We start from the raw sequence: 21542 nt of genomic DNA, 5'->3' as shown, positions 1-21542 counted from the left end.
GTTTCATAATGATAAAAAATGGCATAACTCAAAAACGCTTTTTTGGCAAAAATTAAAATTTGGCAGGCATGTTTTTCTCACCCAACTACACATCCTGTACCATTTTCAACCAAATCTGTGCATGACACCGTGGCCGATAATACTACCTTAACTGTTCAAAATAGCTACTCATTTTTAGGGAGTGAATTCCACCTTTTGCATGCAACTGATTTTGGTCTGGGGAAAGTCCACATTTTGGAAATTCCGCACACCCAAAAAATACGGGCCTGATGCAAAGCGTGCAATATTATATACGGTGTTTACTCAATATATTATGTGTGTTAATTTTAGCCGTAAGTAAGTAGTTGGCTATATCTTTTAATGCAATTGACCTAGGTTTTCTTTCTAGGCACACATGAGGCTATTCCAGTTGAAATCCATATGCCCCATATGGAAGACATAACCTTAATCAGGGAGTGTGGGTTTAAATTAGGGTTACCTGAATGGGGGAACTCCATTTGAAATCTACATTCCCTCTGTGGGAGATTATGGTCATTTCTTCCATAGAGGGCGTATGGATTTCAACTGGAATAGCCCAGTATGGTTGAGCAATCTGTGCTTGGCTTGACTGCATAGATAGCTGCAAGCCTGGATGGATGCATGTATGCCCTAGCTTTAGAGCTAGCTTCTACTCTGGGCTGGTTTATGTATAGTGGTATTAAAGAACAGACCAAAATCACTTGGTGCCTATTACAGAATCTCTTAAAGAGCTTATTAGATTTGGCCCTAGTGCATGGCTAGTTGACTACTGTTCATCAAACTCTCTATAGATTGCAAATTATTTAATTGCTGTTGTTTGCATTGTACATTTTTTAGTATTTGGTGAATCGTTGTTTTCAGAAGTATTCAAAATGAAGTGTATGTTATAGAGATGGGTGATAGTTGTAAATGTTAGTTGCTGTGGATGTAATTGATTGTGCTTGTTTCCATGGCAATCATGTGCTATATTTGGTAGATAGCATCTGCAATCTTGGATATTGTCTACAATTTAAGTACAAACAACAATCATTAAATTATAAATATAGAGAGCATACAGGTTTTAGAGAGTTGCTATCTTCAGAAGTTAGTTGATATGAGATTTGCTATCTTCAGTAGATAGACATGAAATTTATATGGTTGCTATCTTCAGTAGATAGCAAACATAAAGTTAATATAAATTTTGCTATCTTCAGTAGATATGTCGACTGCTCGACTGCACATGTCAACTGCTCAGTGCCAGAAGTTAGTGGGTAAGTGCAATAACTACACTAAATGGCAGCTATTGCACTTGCCCACTTCTGGCATTAAGCAGTTGATGTACTATTATGGAGTTTTGGTATCTGCAGAGTAGATGGGTCTTGCTACTATCAGCAAAATTCATACAGGCACTATCCACAGGAATGGCTGTTGTTTTCTTTAGAAGAAAACATAATACGGAGTCAATATTGTTGAATTTTCTATATTCAGGAAATAGCATACATGTAGTAGATATGGGTTTAGCAATATGCAGTAGATGCCATATAGGCATATACTGTGAATCACTATCTTCAGTAGATAGCACACACAGGGTCAAGATCATTGAGTATTGATATCTACAGTAGAAAGCAATGTGTTTTGTTGGCACGGTTAATTTTATTTTCAGTAGGTCATTAAGTGAATTCTTAACATTCTTTGCAGCAGCAATGATCCTCTCGCAATTTTTTTTTTGGTGCAGTCTGACCCCACACTTAAAAACAACAACATCAACAACAATGAATGACTGTTGTGGATTAATGTGACCGACTCATTGATTAGGTAATTCTTTCTTTAAAAAGATATATGATTATAGATACGTTCTTCGTAACTGGTATCACAGCATAATTCTACGAAGGTGTCTGGTTTGCACATTACGTAATCAATCAACCCCAGCACATAGCAGCACATAACAATAGCAAAGCAGTAGACCAGCAAATTATAATAAAAATAGCCTAGACCCCAACAACGCTATCAACATAACACATATTTTGTTAACACTCGGGTTGGTGTGACCTTTTATCCGAGACAATTTCTATGCTTAATTAAATTCTTGGGTTCGATAATCCCATGGTTCATATGGTAGGAGAGGTTAGTAACATTTCAAAACATGAGTGCTGAAGCATTCACGCTGATATTTGCCTGGCCTCAGTAGCGAGAGACAATTTTCCTAAAAATAAATTACTTCCTATCAATGTAATAGGATCTGATTTATCTTGAAGATGATTTTTCCAGTTGGGTGAATTTGATCATATTTCTTATTTACAAAAAATAGAATGTACCATAAGATGAGCAAATATAGGATACAAACGGGTGTTGTTTCATTGTATATACCACAGTTGGGTAAAAACTGAACTTTACATATTACTGCTAATAATTTTAAGTAATCTGTGTTTTGTACAAATGTTATTAGATCAATTTTGTACAGTAGTTCCACAAATGCAGTTATTAAGAGTTGGATAATACTTTGAAGTATACTTACAGTTAATCTGTACCCTATTTCAGACAGTGGTCTCAGTCCAATACCTGTTAACCCTTTTAAAACCATCAAGACCCATAGATGAAATTTTAAAGATCAATGCCAGAGGTGTGTGAATTAAAAATTGGGTACCATTATTATTCATCTTTGTGAAGTTAGTCCACAAGTGTTTTGCTTGAATTAATGAAATATTTTAGCTGGGGCTTTGTAATACATTATGTTGTGAAACCAGATGATAAGGACAATCAGCATCTTTTCTGGTCACACCAGTCAGTACCATACAGACATATAACAGACAGAAAGAGGCTCTGGCCATGTAACCATATTGGCCGTACATACACACATCAGCCATTGGGCTATTCCAGTTAAAATCCACACTACCCCTGTGGAATATTTTGGAAATATCCTCCATAGAGGGAGTATGTTTTTCAAATGTAATTGGTCAGGGTTAATCATTTTGAAACCCATACTCCCCCTGTATTATGGCTTTACCATCTTCTTCAACAACTGGTGTGAGTATTTAAATTGGAAGTTACCAAAATGTCTATTCTATTTGAAACTCATACTCCCACTATGGAAGACTTTAGCTAAATCTTCCACAGGGGTAGTGTGGATTTTAAATGGAATAGCCCATTAGTTGAACATATGAGTAAGTGTTGTCTGGGTGGAACACTATCCTGCAAAATAACAAAACCAGGTGGTTAAAAGTCACACTGTCAAAAAGGCTCACTGAATATGATATACCTATGTGCATGCTCATCCACTCTGTACAGCAGACACGTATAGTCCATCGCAGAAAAAATATGCATCAAAGCCTCTAGCCTGGTAGTTGGGATAGGATCATTTGAGAGTTTCCTTCTCTTGATTCAACACTTAAGAAGTTGTGTAAGTAGGTAAATGAGGACATCAGATCTGCAGCAACATTTTTGGAAGCAGTATTTTCTTGTATGGTCTGTTAAATTTGACTTTTTTTCTGGATATGTTGTAGTTGTTTACTCTCTATGGATAATTGTTTTTATGACTGGCAGAATTTATGTTAGTCACATCAGCACACTATGTTAGTCATGACTGATGTATATAGTTGCTCAGTCCATCAAAAAATTAATAATTACTACGAGAAAATGCTCTAGCAATGTATGCACTGGTCTTTAAAAATGATGTCAAACTGTCAGTCAACATTTATACAGAATACCGAGAGATACATCTGTACATATCACAGTCAGTTTGGGAAAGAGTAGGGCCCCAAATTGGTTTGGTTACATCCTCTGTGCCATCCATGAGGGCCTAACAATGCTTTCAGACGGTATTGGACACTATCTGTACAAATTTTCGCCCTCTGTTTACACATGATTTCAAAATTCAAAGCCCAAAAATGTATGAATGTGTTTAATATGTTGTGACAAATATTTTCCATTCTTAATCCGGTGGAGTTTGAAAACAAATTCCAGTGTAATTATTTTGCTTTCAGTGTTAATGCCTTTTGATAACCAACATTTTTGAACAGACTTTCAGCCTAGTAGTTTTGCCAGCTTAGTACATCGTGTGACACATGTCCACCATCGTCTGAATTATGCTTTGGCACTTATTAATGCTATATAGCTATAAGAAAGGGGAAACGAAGAAAAATTTAAAGATGAAAAGTTGAATAAAACATGAAGACACACACACAAAAAGAAAGATTAAAACAAAAACAAAAAGAACACCAAATGTAGGTGGTTTTGTATTGCTATTTTGAGCATCCTTTCCAATTTTCATTCTCGGTTGCAATATCTCTGACATTTTTCGGGTGATGTAGATTATAAGATACGTGTCTGATACTAGACCTGTGGCAATGTACCGACCTATATCACAATACAAAGCGCATGTTTGCTAGCCATGCAATTCCCACAATTTCTACATATAAATGTGGAATATTTGATGTTCTTATGTCTGTTTATTCAGTACTTGAACAAGAAAAGGCATAACCAGAGCATGTTGTTTCAGCATAATTGAGTGATAAAAAGCAGCGTACTCCATGCAGTCATGCCTGCAATGCTGAAGTCATATCAGAAATCTTTCACTTTTATTTTATGAGCTATTTTTCCAAGATTTCTATAAGAGCATAGGTTTATTTTAATGTACAAAGTAACATAATGTTCTGGGGGTAGAGGCATGGGAGGGGGCTCATGATTACTTTGGGAATACCAAATTTGATACATCAGTATACCTAAAGGCCACATTTTTTTGCCAGGTTTTTTGATGTTTTATCAATTTTCTGACATTTTTGGCCTACAATGCTGAAAAATTGAGCTATTTAAAAAGAGGATATTTGGATAAAAATGATCAATATACTAAACTTGACCAAGAAAATGTGTGTGTGGGGGGGATAGAGGTAATATTGATATACCTGGCTAATAATGTGACCTATGTTTGTGACATGTCCAGTATTGTCATTTCTACTGAGTAATTGCATTGGCTGTGGTAGTGTCAATAATGGGAGGGGGCATTACCCCCCCCCCCAAAAAAAAACCACTAAAACAAAACAAACAAACTTGTGCTTTCCACTCCTCCAGTCAGAACACAAAATCCCAACAAATTTCACCATTTGGGGCAAAAAATGCCAGCTTTTAAGCATTTCCCCTCAGTGTGCACTTTGTGCGCCTCTCCCAGGAAAAATGTAGTACATGTACATGTACCGCCACTGGTAAAGGAGAACCTTATTATATCACATAATTGCTGAACTTGTCCCCAGTTAATGTTATTCATGCTGTGTTTGAAATGTGCTACAAACTATAAAACTAATTATTGTAGCATATTTTTCCAACTGCATCATCAATGATTTGTCAATTTTATAATGTACTATTTGATACTGTCATGTAATTCACATGGTGGGAGTAATTTGTGGCATTATTTTTTTAACTAACAGGTTTGTAATACCACTATGCAGACCTGACACTTTTTTTTAGCAGATTTCAGCTTGTTTTGTTGCTCAATATTATGTGTTTTCCTTTATTTTCAGCCAAATTTGAGCTATTTTACACCAATTACACACTGTTTTCCATTTGTTTGAGCATTTTCACTTTTCACTGCAGGTCAGTATGAAATCTTTAATGTCAATTTTCTAACTGGGTCACATTTCTGTCATTGTATTGTTTTACAGCTGGACAATGCTGATGAACAGGCGGCCTAGATCAGAAGAGAACTGGATGGAAGACTAAAGATGGCAGAAGAAATAACAAGGGTAGGTTTCACACTGTGGTTTCATCCTTATTCTAAAATGTTCTTTTAAAGTGTGTGGTCTGATTTTTTCATGGTCTGGAAAATAGAAATACACAAAATTTTTTTGCCTGTTTGTAGTTTGTACTGCACAACTCCGATATATTGCAAAACAAGCCTCATCATTGTTTACCATCGTATTTTGTGGTGAACTTGTATTTATTGATATTGTACAAATGTATGTGGCAAAAAAGAAAGAAAGTAAACCAACCAACCAACCGACCCTGATTTTGGAGCTCTAACAGCAATACAAGATTTTTTTAGGCCTGCGAAAAAAAATGATAACAAATGTCCCATAGGATTAGGATAGTACATACTTTAATATTTGTGGTAACCACAATTCACAACATTTTTGTTCACTCCATCTAAACAAGACTATGTGAGCATTAAATTTTACTACGAAATGAGAAAAATATGACCTTTCTTCTGATTCCAAAAATGTCAGTTTTGATGAAGAAAAATGGGGGATGAGGCTGTCGATCAATTCACACCGCTTTTATGTTTGAAATCATTACATCAAATATTGCATGAAGGCAGTCTTTAGCCGCTTTCCATTGGCTATGAAAAGACATCCGTAAGTGCTTTTAAAGCTAATTCTTAGTCCTAATTTGTAAAAGGAAAAACATATATTTTAAGAGGAAAAAAATAATAGTTTACAAAAAGAGGCTGATCATTTCATGTATGCATGCCTAATTTGTAAGTTATAGCTGAAATTGTTTGGAAAACTATTGTTTCAAAGTTATAGTAAAACCGACAATGTAAAATATTATGGACATCTAAATTCCACCTTGCAAAATCATGATATTAATCCAGGCTTCAAACTTCCCAGGGGCACTGCAATATTTATAGACAGTATTGCGGTTTTACTACTTAACTTTTAGTTTATATGTAGCGTTATACAGAGATGTGTGTGCAGACATTTTAAACCGCTTGCCAATCTATTGTTTCACTGTATTCCCTGTTGTGATTTATTTCCATTTATTCAATATTGTGACCATTTTGAAGCCTTTATATATAGCTCTTTATGCATTTCATCATTGTATAGGTAACCACACTTCAGTTAGTTAGATTTGCCCATACAATAGTAATATTTGCCCACTTTCTACTCAAGACAGCCAGGATTCATAACAACACTGGATATTGCTAAAAACAAAACAAATTTGCTTATTGTAGGGTTTTTTTACAATTTTATTGCATTTTTAATCTTTTTTAAAAATTATTTAAGAAATCCAGAAAGAGAGAAATTTTCAAGCAAAAAATTATGGCAATGGGCTATTCCTGTTGAAATTCATACACCCCCTATGGAAGACATGATCTTAATCTTCCACATGGAATATGAATTTTAAAAGGGATTACGGGTGTGGGTGGCTCCAATTGAAATCTACACCCCCTGTGTGGGAGATTAAGGTCATGTCTTCCATGGAGGGGGGTTATGAATTTCAACTGGAATAGACCTTTAAAAAAGATTCTTTTCTCATACATTTTGTTTACAGGCATATCAAATTACTAAAATATCCTATGGGAATCAATCTATTATTTTCATAAACATATGTGTATATCCATATCAAAATGATGCACTTGTCGGCTTCTACATGTGTCTCATTTCACATAATAGCTAGGAATAAATACCAGACTCATATCAAATCAAATTGTATGAAGGAATGTTCTCTGTATTCCTAAACTTGGGATAATTTCAAGTGACCTCCACTTCAGAGATGAGTCTGGTATTTATTCCTAGCTATTATGTGAAATGAGACACATGTAGCAGCCGACAAGTGCATCGTTTTGATATGGATGTACACATATAAGTTTAATTTTTACATCTTACCCACTGTTGTAGGTTAGTAAGGTCATGATGTATACTTTTAATGCGACTATAGACAATTTTTTAGGGCAATTTAACTTGAAAGATACATGTAGCATGAGCTTGAATGTTAGATGAATAATGAATTCTGTGTGTCTGGCAAAATGATTGCTATAGCTTTAATAGCTGAGGGATCATGCTCTATATATATTACCATAAGGTGACTGAGAATATCACCATGTCATGTAAATTTGATGTAATGATCACAGAAAGGCAATTGACAAATCTGTTTACAAACCAGAAAACATGACTGTTACTCAGTAATGTACCTTGACACATAGGTGTAATTGATTACTTATTGTTGGCGGATTTTTTATTTCTTTAAAGAGATGTTCTTTTCTGTTCAATTTCATTTTTGTGTCATAACTGGGACTTTTGGGTTTTTTCTTGGGGGGTGGGGGCATTTTTGGGGAGAGGGGCATTTTAGAAGTATACTGTACATGAGCATGACCAGAAATAATGACTGAAAGGAATGTGTTTGGCAAATGGGGAAGTAAATTTCACATTATAAGTGTGGGGCTGAAAAACATTGATTATCAAGAAAAAAGGTACTTTCTGGTCATGTGAAAATTGAACCTAAAGATGAATCTTCTGCTTACACCTTTTGTACAAAGTATCCCTTTAATGCTCTGCATGCTTGTCTTAGGCTTCAACAAGTTTTGAGATATTTTCTCAAAAGATCAAGAACTATCTTAAGAACCACAAGCTTGTTTGTACTCATTTTAATGCAGTTTCATGCTGATTTCAAATATGTGCATGAAAATGTACAATTCTGACATTTTTCTTTGCTGTCGACACCCGCTTGGAGAGTTAAAGACAAGTATGTCATTTCAACAAATGATCTTGAAAATGTGAACAGATTACTAAATAATTAACTGACTTCGAGGTCCTCAAATATGAGCAGTTTTGAAAGCTTTAATTTGAGTTTGAAGTCATGAAATCAAACTGTGACACCATTCTTTTTAATTGTGATTTACAGAATAAGAGAGGGCCTAAGTTTATAGTGAAAGAGATGGAGAGCATGTATGTGGAGGAGTTGCGGTCAGGTGTCAACTTACTCATGGCCAACATGGAGAGTCTTCCTGTTTCCAAGGGCAACACAGAGTCCAAGTACTCACTGCAGAAACTTAAAAGGTAGGAATGGAAGAAGTTGGAATTAGTGGATAAAATTTATTAAAGAAGACCCCATAAAATCCTGTTGAGTCTATTGGAGTCACAGAAAGGTTTATAAGGACATGTATAAAGACGGAGACAGAGAAGAGAAGACCATGCACATATTTTTTGGGGGCTTTTGGGGTGCGAGCCCCCAGGGATAAAAGCAGGGGGTGGCAAAAAAGAAGGGGCAGCAAGAAGAATTATTAAAGAAAAAAGGGCTGGGCAGAAGTGGTGGCAAGAAGAATTATTAATGAAAAAAGGACAGAAAATTATGGAAAACTAATGTAACTATACCTTTTTGATCGCCAGCAGGGCAACTGCTCGAGGCAGTGGGGGCTATTGGGGGATGTAACACCCCTAATTTTTTAATATTAAACAAAATTGTTGAGAAAAATTTGACCCCCCACACTTTTAGGTTCTTGGCGCCATCCTGGCTGGAAAAAATTGGGTCAACCTTTTTCGGGCTGTTGCTGCAGGCGACAAAATTTACATTTTCTGTAGCCCCCTGGGTTAGGAGTGGCCTCAATACACCACAGAAGACATAAGAAGGGAAGACATATGTTATGCCATCAGCTGAGCTTTTGTATGACATTTGAGCTTATAATTTTTTGTAGCATTTGAATATTATGTACTTGGAAGTACCAGTAATATAAAAGGGTTTTGGTAATTCTGATTATTGAACTTGTCTATAGCTTACTCACTAAACTTTCTGGTTAAAAATTAGTCATTTTCTTTTGAAATCAAAATTGTTGAAAACACAATTTGACGTACTTCTGATGAGCTGAATTAATTAAAAAGTAAGAAGCGGTCTTATGTAAGAAAGCGGTACAGAAAACGAATGTTTAATCCAATTTAACCTGCTGTGTCATCGGAGTTGGTGTACATTTATATAGCGAGTGATGATAAGTGTTGCACTTTTGATTCAAAATAGAAACACTTGGCGTAGGTAGCTTTCCTGTTCATCTGCTCCTAATTGATACTTTTTTGTGATCTGAATTTGTCCTCTATATTTAGTTGCCATGGTAACTCGTTGGTAATGCGGCCCACTGGTCAAGTGTTGTATTTACAGGTATCAAGATACAAAGTACGTTTTGATGTAATATGTGGGTTGTTTTGATAATGAACAACAACTTGTTGTCTAATTTAGTTTCCTTTAACTTTTCATTGTTCAGTTCATATTATAGGCTGTGTGGGAGGGATTATGTATCATTTTTGCTACTGTTTTATCCAATTCATAATGTTCCAAGTTCTCCACATTACTTGTTACACATGAAATTTTTAAATTAAATTTTAGAACAATTATGCATGCCTACTTAAATTTTGTGTGGGGAGCTAGACCAGGGGTTGTAATACAAAGGAGATGGGCCTTTTCAAATGTTGTGATATTTACGCTACTATTAAAAACAGATACAAGACTTGTCATTAACAGTTCATGCCCCCTGATTGCACTTTACAAAATGGAGAGTGGGCATGTGACATGTCCATCATCTGTATTGATGAGATATCATAGGGGTGTGTGTGTGAGGAGGAAGGAAGTACTCCCTCAAGGTCAACCTGTTACGTGGGCATGTTACAGCCATCCTACTCTGGACTGCAAAGTAAAACGGCAGACTGCACAAACAGTGAAATGTCTGCACCAAAATCTTTTATCAACAAGCTGATGAGATACAATAGAAATTTGAGATGATGTAAAATTGATCAGAAATTGCTAAAAATAGGGTCAATTGTATTCCGATGACATTTTGATTTCGCTAAGAAACCAGACTGATTAAAAAAGACAAATGTAAATCTACTACACCTACATAATGTTACTGACAAAAACAGGCTATTTTGACTTTTTAGCAATTATAAAAACAGGGAATAGCTTTCACTCATACTAATCGCCCGTTTCTGAAATATTAGAAAATGTTAGGTTAATGTTCGAGTCCAGACATCCTGTTGATGTTTGTTTGTAAATTACAGGTGAGTGGGTTTTAGCCTTTAGATAAGATTATAAATGCCTTTGATTTGAAAAATATCATAGATGATAGGATCATTTGTGTTTGACACAAGGCAAAGATAATGTCAGAATCAGATGAAACCTGAGCCCACATAGAAGTCACCAACCAACGCTCTGTTATCCCCGGCTGTGTGATCTTCTTGTGAAAACATATTTAATGATTTGACAAGGTCTTAACTTACAAGGCCTTATCTATATTGCATACATCAGTCTACTACATGTACAATTATTCAATGTTATTACCCATATTGAGTAATCTGTTTTTGTCCTAATATTACCATTTTGTTCATTGACTACAGAATTACACAGAATTCACTAATTGGGATTTTTCACTTAATCTGGCCAATGCGTGGTCCCGCCATGGCCTGATAAAAGAGGTTGGGGTGTAGAATGTTTTGAATTGTTTTCCTAAGCTTATTGATGTTAATAAATGTATGGAAAATGGTTTTAAAAGGTATTTTGTGTTTGATGTGTTTGCTTGTTATACTGGTAGGATAACTTATTAATTCTTGCAAATGTTTTTAGGTATGTATGGGAAAGAGCATTACGAAATAAACTCATATGATAACAATAAACAATGTGATTTGTATTTTTTACAGAGCACAGAATACTGCTGTATCCATGATGGAAGTTCCAGAAGATCCAGAACCAACCCTGTCAAAGTCAGATGTGGTCCTCTCGTTTACACTGGAGGTTTGTATGTGCAATGATAATGGAAGCTATATGGTCAATACCAGTTGGTTGTAAAGGGTTCACACTTGTATACTTTTATCAATTGGCTTTCATATATGTGATACACAATGAAGCAAAGTGAGACATTTGTGACTTGGTTGAGTTTTAGATATGGTTAATTGTATCGCATGTTCTTAACAAGTGCGGCAGTCTTTATTTTTGATATAAATTGAACGGTAAATTGTATTATTATATATAATAAGAAGCTTTTAAAAGTTTATTTACTTTTAAGGTATACTTCATCCCCAGGGGGCCACTCATAATTATACTTGTAAGCATCCGTGTGAAAGAAAACACAGATTTACGGTGGTTAATTGAAAAGCAAAACGAGGATCCACGCAGATCCCCGATTAGAGTTTCAAAACACTCATTTTATTGGAAGAAGGGGTGTTTTTTTTAAAAAAGAACAATCCTCGCTTAAGGTAGTTCTTTAAAATAACCTAATAAACGGCATATTTATCAAGTTATTTGGTACAAAAGAGTTGTTTCCGGGCGATTTTGCACACCAGATTAAAAAAGATTTGGAACCGACTTCAACTTGAATAGCCGATCATCAATCAAATCTCTCCAGATGATCAAATCTCTCCAGGTAACAAAACGTAATGGTAATTTCCATCTTGATGAGTTTCCCATTCAGAAGTTTACCTTATCAAATTGCTTTTTTCCTCCTCAATGTATCATTTATCAGGCAAAGTTCACAATTTTACCACAATCATGTGTTAGAACATGTGCCTATCCCATATTTTCTGCCTAACTGATTATGTAATATGAGTTGACCTTTCCAATTTCCTGACTTGCCCTTATGTATTAGCAGATGCTGCCCTTTGTTACTGATCTGGTATAAAAACCCTGCCCATGCCACACATTCTTCAGTCTATGGTTTCCAACATTCCATGCAGCTCCTTCCTAGACCACCTCCACCATTTCTATGCTTTTCTATCATATGCTGTACTTGGACTTTTTATAAATAGGTATTGTTGATCAACAAATATCACATTGTCGTCTTGCTATTCATTTTGTTTCCAAGTTCACCATGTTTGTATCATCATCGGTTTATTTCATCTTAAAACCCCCATAGTCACATGGTCATCATCATCCTTATAGATTTATACTTATTCCCTCAATGCTTGCATGATCTGTTTCAGGTTCTCGTAATGGAAGTACAGGGCCTGAAGTTTTTGGCTCCTAACCGCATTGTATATTGTACCATGGAGGTAGACGGTGGTGAAAAGCTTCAGACAGACCAAGCAGAAGCCAGTAAACCAACGTAGGTGAAACCCTGCTCTCTCAAAGATGAACACAGTATCAGTTCTGTTAATTGGGTTATTCCAGATAAAATCCATACACCCTATCATCTACATCCCCTGTGTGGGAGATTAAAGTCATGTCTTGCATAGGGGGTGTATGGATTTCAACTGGAATAGTCCATTGCAAGTAGATGCTGTGTTTTACTTTCGGGACAGACGTATATTAAAAGATCTACACCATCTATGGGAGACATATCCTTTAATCTTCCACACAGGGAGTGTGAATTTCAAATGGGATTACCTGAGTGGGTGATTCTATTTGAAACCTACAACCTCTGTGTGAGAGGTTAAGGGTGTGTCTTCCACAGGGGGTGTATGGATTTCAACTGGAAATGTTCAATATTATTTACATGGTGGATATTGCATTTTCAGTTTGGTTGCAGATTGATATAAAACCTCCTGTACTTGTATCCAAACTAGAAAGACTATTTGGGCTATTCCAGTTGAAATCCATACACCCCTATGTATATGTGACCTTAATCTCCCACACAGAATGTAGATTGGGCTATTCCTCCCCCTTTGGAAGACATGACCTTAAATCTCCCACACGTACAGGGAGGGAGTGTGAATTTCAAATGGGGCTACCTGACTTGGTGAATCTGTTTGAAATCTACACCCCCTTGTGTGGAAGATTTAAGGTTGTCTTCCATAGTGGTGTATGGATTTCAGTTTGAATAGCCCATTTCAAATGGAGTCGACTATTCAGGTAACTCCATTTGAAATTCACACTCCCTGTGTGGGAGATATGTCTTCCAAAGGGGGTGTAAGGATTTGAACTGGAACATTCCATTTTACCAGGAATGTCAGCATGATGATAAACAGGACTGACTTTTTTTATCTCATTATATTTTGATGCTGATAAGAAGCTTGTCTAACCATTACATATTTTTTCAAATGAAAGTGTCACGTCATAAGTTGACAATTTATATCGGAAATTTGCTAAATAACAGGCTTTAAAGCTGTTTTCATATGATGGCAACTACTGTAGTACTTTATACTTTTAAGCAGGGTTTAAAAAAAATAATTTTAAATAATTTTCTGCAAGGTCATTCCAATTTGATTTATCAGTATTCCATTTTCCCCCAAAATAAATGATTTTAAGAAACACGTGTGAGTTAAAGCTTAAGAAATAACTTATGAATAAACTGATGAAATGAACATGAATACATTATTTTAATACTCCTGTACGGAATGATTTCGGCCCTCAAATCATGTTTATTTCTGTTGTGACATTATACATGACCTTGTTTTTTACACATGAGTAAATCCAAAAGTATCCAAAAGTGACCTAAACATAAATTATAAAAAATTATGTAAAAATGAAACTCTAGTTTGATTTCTTTAATATATCCCAAACAATGATTCATTTGTCTTAATGGAATGCTCATTTGGTAACTTTTAGTGAAAATTAAAATTCAGTTTCCGATTACGTTATATGTGGCATTTTTAGAGCTTTATTTTGATGAAAACTCCAACACAATTTGACTTCAGGTTGTAAAGATATGACCATTTTAGTGTTGCACAGAGCAATAAAATACAAAAGAAGTTGAATACTAATATTATTAGCTGTATTCCAAAATCAATATTTGCGACAAACGGCTCATTGAGGTTGATCGCATCACATATATACTCCATTTACAAACCAACCTTTTAAGATAAATGCCACCAAAGTGTGCATGATAATAAAGGCTCTAAATTGACACCTTACTTAAAACATTCCAAGATAAATTTGTGAAAAGGTGATCAAAAGTAGCACATACTGTATTATTTTCTTTATTTTACTATTTATATTCACCAATATCTCAAATTGATTTGAACTGCCTAAATTCACATCAATCATCAATGATAATATTTTCATTGTATATGGGTCGTATACTATACACGCCAACAATAATAAATATCTCAGTTACAAAGGATTTGGCCATCATTGATTCCATCCACAGATAGGGAGCTTTTGATTATGTCGAAATTAGAACAGTAAAATATAAGATTAGAATACCAGCTGGGATTTGAACATAATCTGTACTTATGCTCATCTTGCTCGCATTTCATCTACAAAGCGCCGCCCTACATGTCAGAAATGGTCATATTAAATCCTTTTAAAACCAGTATTGGACATGGATAAAATTACAGTTTAGTATAATTTTGAATCATTTCTAAGCAAATTTATATATGCAAATTTGGTATACATGTAGATGTGTTGTCAGTATTTAATGTGATATGATTGGTTATGGATATCATGTGATCAAGGATAACCAGGGATATTGTATCCCATGATCCATGCAATCCTGGATTGATTAAAGTAGGTTACCATGACAACAAATTGTTAAAAATTTAAAATGTGAAAATGTAGGGAAACCAAATTTTCAAAAAAATATGTTAAAATGTGAAAATGTAGGGAAACCAAATTTTCAAAAGAATATGTAAAGTTAAGTTTTAATTCAGAACAAATTCCTGTCATTGCAATTCTCATGCAAGTTGTACATACTTGAAATAGTACTTTAAAAAGTGCATGCTGTTCATAAAGTATTTCTAGAAAATAATTTAGTTATCATTCATTGTTGTGTAAGTTTTATTTGAAATTTATCTAAAGTTATTGTGTATCATTATTTAAAAAATATTTTTTATGTAGCTTACTTTCTGTAACCCCATCAGAGCATATTTTTGAAATTGTGAACATATTTAGCATCTCATTTTCTTATGAAATCTTAAATTATTTATTTTATTTTGATTTAGGTTGTGAATTGTTCAATTTTTGGCTCATCATTTTTTAACCCTTTTGTGTAGAGTTCATCACAATTCCCAGTTCATGCATGATATGATAAGAATTTCGAATTGAAGCATGTTATACATTCTCTAATAAACAACAACAAATATGAACAGGATTTACAGTACACAAATACGTGCAAGGTGTTTTGTGTATTTGTATGTGATAAGTATTATTAGCTATCCAGAGGTAGGTTGTTTCTTCTTTATATAATTTTAGATGTCTCTGATAGCTCAAATTAACCCCATATAATTTACTTATTGTTCAATACAAAAGTACAGTTTTCTTTTCTATTTACTTATTGATTATTTCCTATTTAAAGAATATTTTGAATATTTAATCTCGATTTTTCTTTTTGAGCTATTTTTAAGCAAATTGTTCCAATTATTTTAAATATTCATTTCAGTCAATATTTTGATCAAGCCATTATTGTATTGCACTATTTGTATGTCATGTACAAAGTGTGTATGTGTGAAACCACAGCAAAAAAGATTTTATATTTTATAATTCCAAATGTCTTAATTTATATTTTTTGAAAGTTTAGGTTGATTTTTGTCATCTCATTCTCAAGGAATAAATCTTCATCAGGCACTTATCCAACCTTAGCATTCAAAGGGGGGGGGGGGGGGAGTCACTTGAGGGGAAAAACAGGTCAAAATAGGCTATTTTACAGATATTTTAATATTTTCTGTCTGATAATTTTACCTGAAAATATAATTTCTCTACTTTTGTAGAGAAATTTACAGATTCATGTAAAATATCTTATTTTGTCTTTAATACATCGCTTTTGGCTTAACCATTCGCAGGCTATGTTAGCTCATCTATAACACTAACAAAGGTACCAACACTTGAATTTTGATAATTTTATGATCCTCTTGATGAGCAAATCACTGAATATGCCTTTTATGGGCACTGATGTTTAAATTCAGCATTATTAATCCATATTTAGTCCCTCAAAAATTCACAACTTGATTGCCTTTGCTGTGTGGGTACTCACATATATACTGTGTGTCGAAAGTCTGTTCCGCCTATATTTCGACTTCCCCTGGAGCATAGCCTCAATATGGAAGTACCCCCTCTGTTTATTTGCCTTTGGGCTACTAGCTGCAATGAACCTTTAGGCTCATTGCAGCGAAAAAAATATGTCGGCCGTTGTTCTAGAACTTTAGAGCTAATTTTGTATGTTATGGCAGATTTAAAGGTCTGATTTTCAATGGAAAAACAACAATAACCGAGGTTTGCAGACTTTCGGCGGTTATCGACCATAAAAAGACAACAACTTCAAATAAATTGCTAAGTGACTTTTATATAAATCCAAAACAATAACCAGTAACAAATTAATATCAAATTGATTGTGTAAGTTTAATTTAAAGCATGTTAAAATGGTTTTGCTATGGTGGTGGGAGGAACAGACTTTATGACACACGGTATACTTTGCCTGTTATTCATTCTACTGTCAGATTTCAAGTTGTAGTGGGAGGTTGCCCACCTGCAAGTTGATTTGAATCATCTTCACTCTAAGAAACTGCAGGGGTGGATCTTTTGACATGCTATCAAGTCATTATTATTTTAATACTTGGGGGATTATTGGCTGGGAAGTAACTCAGCCATTGAAATTATGGTTACGATCATTATTATAATTAAGTTTATTTTAAGAATTAAAACATTATTTTATATATTTTGTTAGTTTCAATGACAAATGACGGTGCTTTCAACTTGTTTATCAAGGAATGCATTTTGTGGCTTCATTGATAGTGTACTTGTATTCAGATTAACTCTTTTTTCTGGGTCTATTTAATTTTTTTATTTGAAAGAAATAAAATTGAATAAAATATAATAGTGTGTGGTGTTAATCAATCAATGCAAGTCAATGCTTACACAGTAGTATCGGTTGCTGAATCCTAGACAAATGATACACCATAATACTCAAGGGGAAAAAAACTGTCAATGGCCATGGAAAACTCTTGAGAGCTGCTCAAATATTTTATTTGATGCTAATTTGTCATTGAAATACAGTGCAGTTATGTTAACATTTAGTTTAATATTTTGAGAAATAGAATTTATTTTCTTGACAGGAATTATAATAAGTTAAAGTATTTCTAAGAGTACAACATTGATACCGGTGCAGCCAGTCCCTGTATGAGTGGACAAGCTTTCGTCAGATGTATCTCTGACTTCATCAGTCCTAACCACTCACACATGGACTGGCTGCAGAGTTACTGTGATAACCGGCAGTATACTCATAGAAATACTGTAACATATTAATATTTTGGTTTGTTATATTTTAAAATTATGTTTAATATTCAGTTTTACACATTTTTTAATTTTACTTCATTATGCTGTTTAGTTTCTATGGGTTTCTTCAATTTGAAATAACTGAACATGTGACCTGAAGTGACCTCTTGATGGAATGTTGGCCATAATGACAAGCTGAAAAACATCAGAAACACTGACATACTGTGTCACAGGATTTTTGCATGTGGAAGCTTTGTTATCCTTGGACATAATGCTGATGGTTACTCATTCATTTCATTATATCCAACATCATAGCAGATATGGTCATATATACATTTATCTTTAAAAGGAAAGATGATAATCTATTCACAAGTTTCAAATGAAGGATGCCCTTTCATTTATAATTTGTAAATATTTTGATCAGATTTTAAAGGCATGTTTTAGTGGTACATTTGGTCCCCCGCGTGTGCCCTCTCTTGATGTCAATCAGCAAATATTTTGCCAATTTTCTGCATGGCAGCTTTAGTTCGGCAGAGTAGAAGTAGCTATTTTTGTTTTAAAAAAAAAAAATGCTTCTCAACAACATGCATGGGCTCGTACGTATGACCTCTCGGTCAGAATCGATGACCTTTGACATGTTGTTTGTTTTGCGTTGTTCAGGTGGCACACACAGGGCGAGTTCACCACCTCTCAGCCCTTACCAACTGTTAAAGTCAAGCTCTACACAGAGAACAAGGGAGTGTTTACCTTAGAGGAGGGCACAATGTTGGGGAAGGTATGTGTAAGAGATTGTTATCCAGCGCCCCATGGCGAGTAGCTCCGAATCCCATCCCTTTCACCCTGTTATGTTTTCTTCATTTTGTGTTGCTTTGTTTAGGTGGGACACACAAGGTGATTTCACCACCACACATCCTCTACCTGTAGTCAAAATCAAGCTGTACACTGAAAATACAGGCGTATTTCAAGTATCGATGATACATTACTTGGAAAGGTAAGGTGTTCAGTGTCTAGGTAAGAAATGGTGCACATATAGAATGGGTAGGTATATGCACTCAACAGTCACATGTATAGTTAGGCTTAGAGAAATAATGCAATTTTTTGACCTAAAATGCAAGATGGCAAAATGCCAGAAAAAGCAAGATTTGTGCCTCAAAATTGGCAAAAATAAAAATTGAGGGCAATATTTTTTGACTCCATTAAACCAAAACGAATTGCCAACTGGACTGTCATAAAAATACACAAATATTGTCCTCATAAATCATGTCTTGACTGCATCGGAAGCTTGGTATATCTTTTTAATTGATCAAAATCAAGTTTTCGCTGAGTTCTAAATATTTTTGTGAATTGGTAAAAATTAATTAATTATGCCGAAAGGTCCTAAGGTTGCATGTTCTCGACATTTAAAAATGGCACTGGGAGAATGTTCTTTACAGGACAAAAAAGTGATCTCAAGAAGTCTGTCAAATGCTCCTTAGAAAATTTTACTAATTAGCGTCTTTGATTAAAATCTTGTCGCAGTTTGCTCAATGACCTTTAGGGGCTTTGATCGTACAAAGTCTATATACCTATGACATCAGAGAGAAGAAAATAGTATGATGCGCCTCCAGCGTTTGCTAGGGGAGAGGTCAAAATAATTAGGGCTCGTTCCTTAATAACCTCCCATTCCAATTGTTTCAAGGAATAACTGTATTATCAGGGTGCTCTTTCAAGGCACCAGTCATATGTCCTAGTAAAATTGCCATTTTCTGGCATAGGCTAATGATGATTATGACTTCAGACGCACTATATTATTAATGTTTGTGTGCGTTGGATGTATGTGTGTAAAATATCTAATTTGGATTTTCATTTCATCATTATAATAAATGTCCCCAGAGAAATGGCTGACCAACAGGACAAATACAGTACTTCCTTGAAAACAAACCAGGGAAGGGTGGTTTGAGCATGCATCACAGCCTATTCTAGCACTTACAGAGGCTTGGTCAGATTTTTGCTTTCTATCTTAGTATGAGGTCAACCATTAGAACCTACCATTTCCAAATTTTGAGTTGCATTGCTGCAATGGTTTTGATTGAGAAGCAGAAACAGGTATAACAATGCCCCATAGGACTGAACATACACTTCTGGTGTGGTAACCACAAATCACTTATGTTTTTGTTCACACCATTTTTAAACAAAACACATCTAGGGCGTTAAATTTCACTGGAGTATTGAGAAAAATATGAGCTTTCTTCTGATACCAAAATCTCAGTTTTGATGAATGGGGGATGAAGCTGTCAATTGGATCATGGAGCTTTAAGCACAAGTATTATGTGTCTTGTCAATTGAATTCATTTAACAAGTCTCTTGTTATATAACACAATCAGACCTTGTTTACTTTTGATGGGAATTTCAGCTATGGTTTAACAAGAATTGTATTTGTGAATTTTATCTTTCAAAGGAATTTTACATGCCAGGGACCATTCCCTTTTAAAGGAAATGTTATGACTGAAGCAGTTCTCATCCTCTCCTCTCACAACATCCTCAGGGTGCAATTTGCAATTTTCAAAATCCAATCCCTAGTTGTTACACCTGAATCATGTACAGTATTATAGTCTCAGTTATGAGTAAATGCTAATCACCAAGATATTGTGGCTAGCTATCTTGTCCAACCATTTTGTGCATTTTTTCTTGCTTTTAACAGATTGTGCTGCATCCCACCCCAAATAGCCCCAAGACATCTGAGTGGCATAAGATGACGTTAGCGAAGCAAGGCAATGAAAATATCAAAATCAAATTGGCCATCAAAATGGATAAACCACAAAACATGAAGCACTGTGGGTAAGTAGACATTGGGTGACTCCATATGGGAGGCCAGATGTGGATCGACGTCTGAGATGCGGATCAATCTGGAGTTCTCTTGTACATGTGGACGACATTGTGACATAAGTGCTACAGTAACCCACTGTAACATGCTTATAATTAAGGTGCTCACTACGCGATCACTTCCCAGATGGGGATCACAGTGCCCATGCAGACAATTCGGTCGATTCACAATATGATGCGCCTCCAGCGTTTGCTAGGGGAGAGGTCAAAATACGCAGTGCATAATGGGAAAATGTCGACATTCAAAGCCCGTGTAATACAACACAATGAATACAAGACAGGAACATAATGTCATTGTGTGTTTAAATATCAATATAACGATGTTACACAGGATCGAGCAGCAAAACGGTAATTTACAATAGTAGATACATTTTATTGATCACACAGAATCCTTCATGGCGCTGTTTTAAACATTATTATCACACTCAGGTGAAAATATAATGGTGTCTAGAACAGCGATGTCGACCCTGTATGTTACGTGAGCAACCGCTGGCGACGCATCGTAATGTAAAATGCCAGAATTGCTTTACTTGATGTAGATATTGGCTCCTGTGAAAAATCCTCCATGTATTTATGAAAAGTTGAACATAAATTATACAGTCACACATTTCAAATTCTATTGACAACTTTTAACCAGTGACATTACTGCATGGATTTATTTGAAGGACTAAAGGAGATAAAATGACCCTGATGTCAATAGTAATCTTTTACTCTGTAGGAATCACTTGGTTCTCTAGGGATCAGTAATATCATGTACATGGGAAAGAACTAGCATTGCACATTAGCACAATTTAACATCAAAATTACAATGGAAACATATATGCATATGCAGATATGCCAGAGAATAAACTCATGAC

General features: G+C 35.1%; 1 protein-coding gene across 1 annotated transcript in view; it reads left to right on the top strand.

The window, feature by feature from the left end:
- The window catches only part of LOC140148431 (calcium-dependent secretion activator 1-like), a 107265-nt gene that overhangs the window by 30623 nt on the left and 55100 nt on the right, over window positions 1-21542 (top strand). The window contains 7 exon segments of the mRNA XM_072170368.1: window positions 5649-5729; window positions 8608-8762; window positions 11382-11475; window positions 12660-12781; window positions 18701-18785; window positions 18788-18814; window positions 20504-20640. Coding sequence (XP_072026469.1) covers window positions 5649-5729; window positions 8608-8762; window positions 11382-11475; window positions 12660-12781; window positions 18701-18785; window positions 18788-18814; window positions 20504-20640 — 701 coding nt within the window.

This window comes from Amphiura filiformis, chromosome 3 (assembly GCF_039555335.1).
Source record: "Amphiura filiformis chromosome 3, Afil_fr2py, whole genome shotgun sequence".
NCBI classification, from domain to species: Eukaryota; Metazoa; Echinodermata; class Ophiuroidea; order Amphilepidida; family Amphiuridae; genus Amphiura; species Amphiura filiformis.
This window is presented reverse-complemented; position numbering and strand designations above follow the sequence as displayed.